At 55.8% G+C, this 2,964-nt stretch overlaps 1 protein-coding gene across 1 annotated transcript in view; it reads right to left on the bottom strand.

Annotated features, from left to right (window-relative positions):
- Positions 1-630: 630 nt before the first annotated feature.
- VOLCADRAFT_107263 (uncharacterized protein) overlaps positions 631-2,964 on the bottom strand; it is a 3,456-nt gene continuing 1,122 nt past the window's right edge. The window contains exons 2-3 of the mRNA XM_002956429.1: positions 2,387-2,824; positions 631-1,264 (exon numbers count right to left, since the gene is read on the bottom strand). Of these exons, the coding sequence (XP_002956475.1) occupies positions 1,236-1,264; positions 2,387-2,824 (467 nt within the window). The 3' untranslated portion in view covers positions 631-1,235. The remainder of the gene's footprint in view (positions 1,265-2,386; positions 2,825-2,964) is intronic.

Here is a 2,964-nt window from a genome sequence, read left to right as displayed (position 1 = left end):
GGGCCTTACGCCCAACTAACCCAGCTTACTTACGCAAGCTCGCATTAGTTGTTGCTCGGTAGGTAAATGCCAAAGGAGAAGATACCCCCTCTAGCGGAAATAACAAACAAACTGAGCACCAAAACGGCGCAACGCGACGGGCCGCTAGAGGGACAAAGGACGCGAGAGCTGCCAGACAGGCACACACACCGACACGAAATAAAGCTCCCCAAGCAAAACGCCTCAACGACCTCCAAACGATACTCCAGCAGCAAGGACGGCGAACACGCCATCTCTATACAAAAGAGCGAACAAACAGAACGCTGCCAAAACCACAAGGACGAGGTCAAACCAGCGCTCTCCCACCGCGCACAGACTGACCCACCGGCCACAAACGCGACGGATCCCTCAACAAACGCTGACGGACGCCCACTGAAGGCATGGACGATAGATACGCGAGAATGCCAAACATGTGCCCGCTAAGGGTTGACTAAACGGCCAACTAGGGCTTGAACTGAAAACCGGCTCTGCAATAACGACCGCTCCACGCGCCCAGGGTACTGACAGCAGGGATACGGATGACGAAACCCAGCACGACAAACAGCAAGGTCGGGGCCACCTCCGAACCAACAGGTACACCGGCCAACTGTTCAAAGAATCCACACAGCACCTGCAATAAAGGCCAACACAAAGAGAGTCTGACAGAGCCACGGAGTGCTGCAAATGCAACCAACTACTATAAAAACGCCGCCAGCAGGGGCTGTCTCCAGCACAGGGCGCTCTTGGTTAACCGAGCAAGTCATACACGGAGCTCGCGGAGTTCACGGCACTGAAAATAAGGCTGTGCAGCACGGACTGAGATAAAGCTCTTGGCAGCTAGGAACTGACCCCACAGGAGCCCGACATAAACGGAGTCAGAAAGAGCCCCAGCCTACCGCGACACAGAAAACGCACAAACACAGCGATGCAAAACTGCCAGGTCTTAGCACCAACCCTCGGACAAGGTAACCTGGCAACCGGCAAAGACATGCGGAACGGACTAACCCTAGGCCGGCGAGCGACAGCTGCGATACCAACAGGTTATCAAAGACCGGGGATGTCGCAACGGATTGCAGATCCAGCGAGAAACCGGGACCTATTCCGCGCCAAAGGTACTACTCGAATTTAGTCCCAAATCCAGCGGGGTTGGAACCAGCGGTACCACCGGATACCAAGCAAGTGAAAACGCTCCGATATCACGAGAAACCAAACGCAGGTTAACACAAAGCGACGAAAAACCAACTACCTGCGCGGTGCCGAAGGAGCGCACACACGACAAATCCCTACCTATTCGCTCCACATAACTGCATAACTGCTCCCCTGGCGCAAAGCAACTACGGCGTTCCCTCAAAGATGGTCCCACTGCCCCTATAACAAATAACGCGGCCCACGGGGAAGGGTGAAATGCTAGGAAAGCGCTCCTAGCGGGGCATACACACGGCCGAACTTGCAGCGCCTCACGGAACGACCGAGTGCTAAGCAAAGCGCCCACATGAAGATTGCACCCGCACTGCCACGACCTGCCAGGAAGGGAGTGGTAGATAGGTGCTCGACCCACCCTCGCCCGGCGCAAACAGCTCCGTATTGGACGGCAGGAACACAAGGTCAACCGCCAACTCCATCAACTGTTGCCACCAAGGTTGGGCCGTCCAGTACGGCACGACTAGGGTGAGGCACGCTCCCTCCTCACGCACTTTCTGCACCACAGCGAGCAAGAAGTCGGGGTCCAAGGGTGGGCAGCCATATGCATTAAGCCCTGCCCAAGATTGCAAGAGAGCATTGACCCCCGATGAACCCGGACAATGGTGGCGAGAAAAGAAAACCGGGAGGTGCGTGTTAATATGCGTGGCAAACAAGTCGACATGGTGCGGACCGAAGCGGTGCTCCAAAAGGCGGAAAAACCGGGGATGCAAGCGGTAATCATCACGGTCTACCCAACGCGAGGCTTCATCTGCCTCGTTGTCAGCACTAGCCACACGCTCGACTTGCAGAACAATACTATGCTTCTGCATGAATTCCCATAATAATTTTAGTTCGGCATGCAGAGCTGCCGAGCGCGAGGAAAGACGCCCTAGCACTGCTTGCGTGCACATGTTGTCCTCCCTAATTAACACAACACGCTGCTGAACGAACGGGAGAAAGGACTCTAATGCATGACGGACAGCGCGCAACTCCTTCCAATTGATGTGCTCGTAGAGCTCGGGTGCCGACCAATAACCGCGCGCCACACGACCCTGCAGGACCGCGCCCCACGAATGGCATGATGCATCCACTGAAAGCTCAACTGCAGCAGGCCCCTGGTGAATAGCCGCCGAGCAGTGGTGGGTAGGGATGTCCGCCCACCAATCTAAGTCACGTAACGACCCACGGGACAAGCGAACTCGACCGGACCAGCCAACAGGTTGCTTAATGTCGTCGTAAAAATTGCGGAGAAATAAAGGCGCTGGGGTAAGGGCCAATTTGACACTCTGCGCAAAACCACAAAACTTAGCCAGCTCACGCTTCTGGACAAGACGCCGATTTTTCTTTGCCGTGATCCGCAACCCGATCGCCAGCCGCCGCAATTTGGCGAGCTTCTGCTTAGGCACCTCAAACACACCAGCTGCCGTATTGATCGTAATGCCTAAATGGTACACTGACTGCGACGGCTCCCACTGGCACTTGGTGGGGTGGCACGACAACCCCAAGAACTCGATACTCTCACGCACCCAGCGCGCACCAAGACGCGCTTGCTCCTCAGAACTAAACACGAAGAGGAAGTCATCCAAATACGGCAGCACTCGCGCACCCGGACGAGAAGGACGCCCTGTCCGGGAAACGGGAAAAAACTGGTGGGGCGGGAGCGGGGGCGAGAGACGCTTGCGACCTTTACCCGACGCAGCCAAAGGATCCCGCCAAAAACGCACCACATTGCGCATGATTTTTGTAAACCAATACGGGCTATTT

Source organism: Volvox carteri (assembly GCF_000143455.1).
Source record: "Volvox carteri f. nagariensis unplaced genomic scaffold VOLCAscaffold_61, whole genome shotgun sequence".
In the NCBI taxonomy this organism is placed as follows: Eukaryota; Viridiplantae; Chlorophyta; class Chlorophyceae; order Chlamydomonadales; family Volvocaceae; genus Volvox; species Volvox carteri.
Note: the sequence above shows the minus strand (reverse complement) of the source record. Positions and strands in the feature narration are given on the sequence as shown.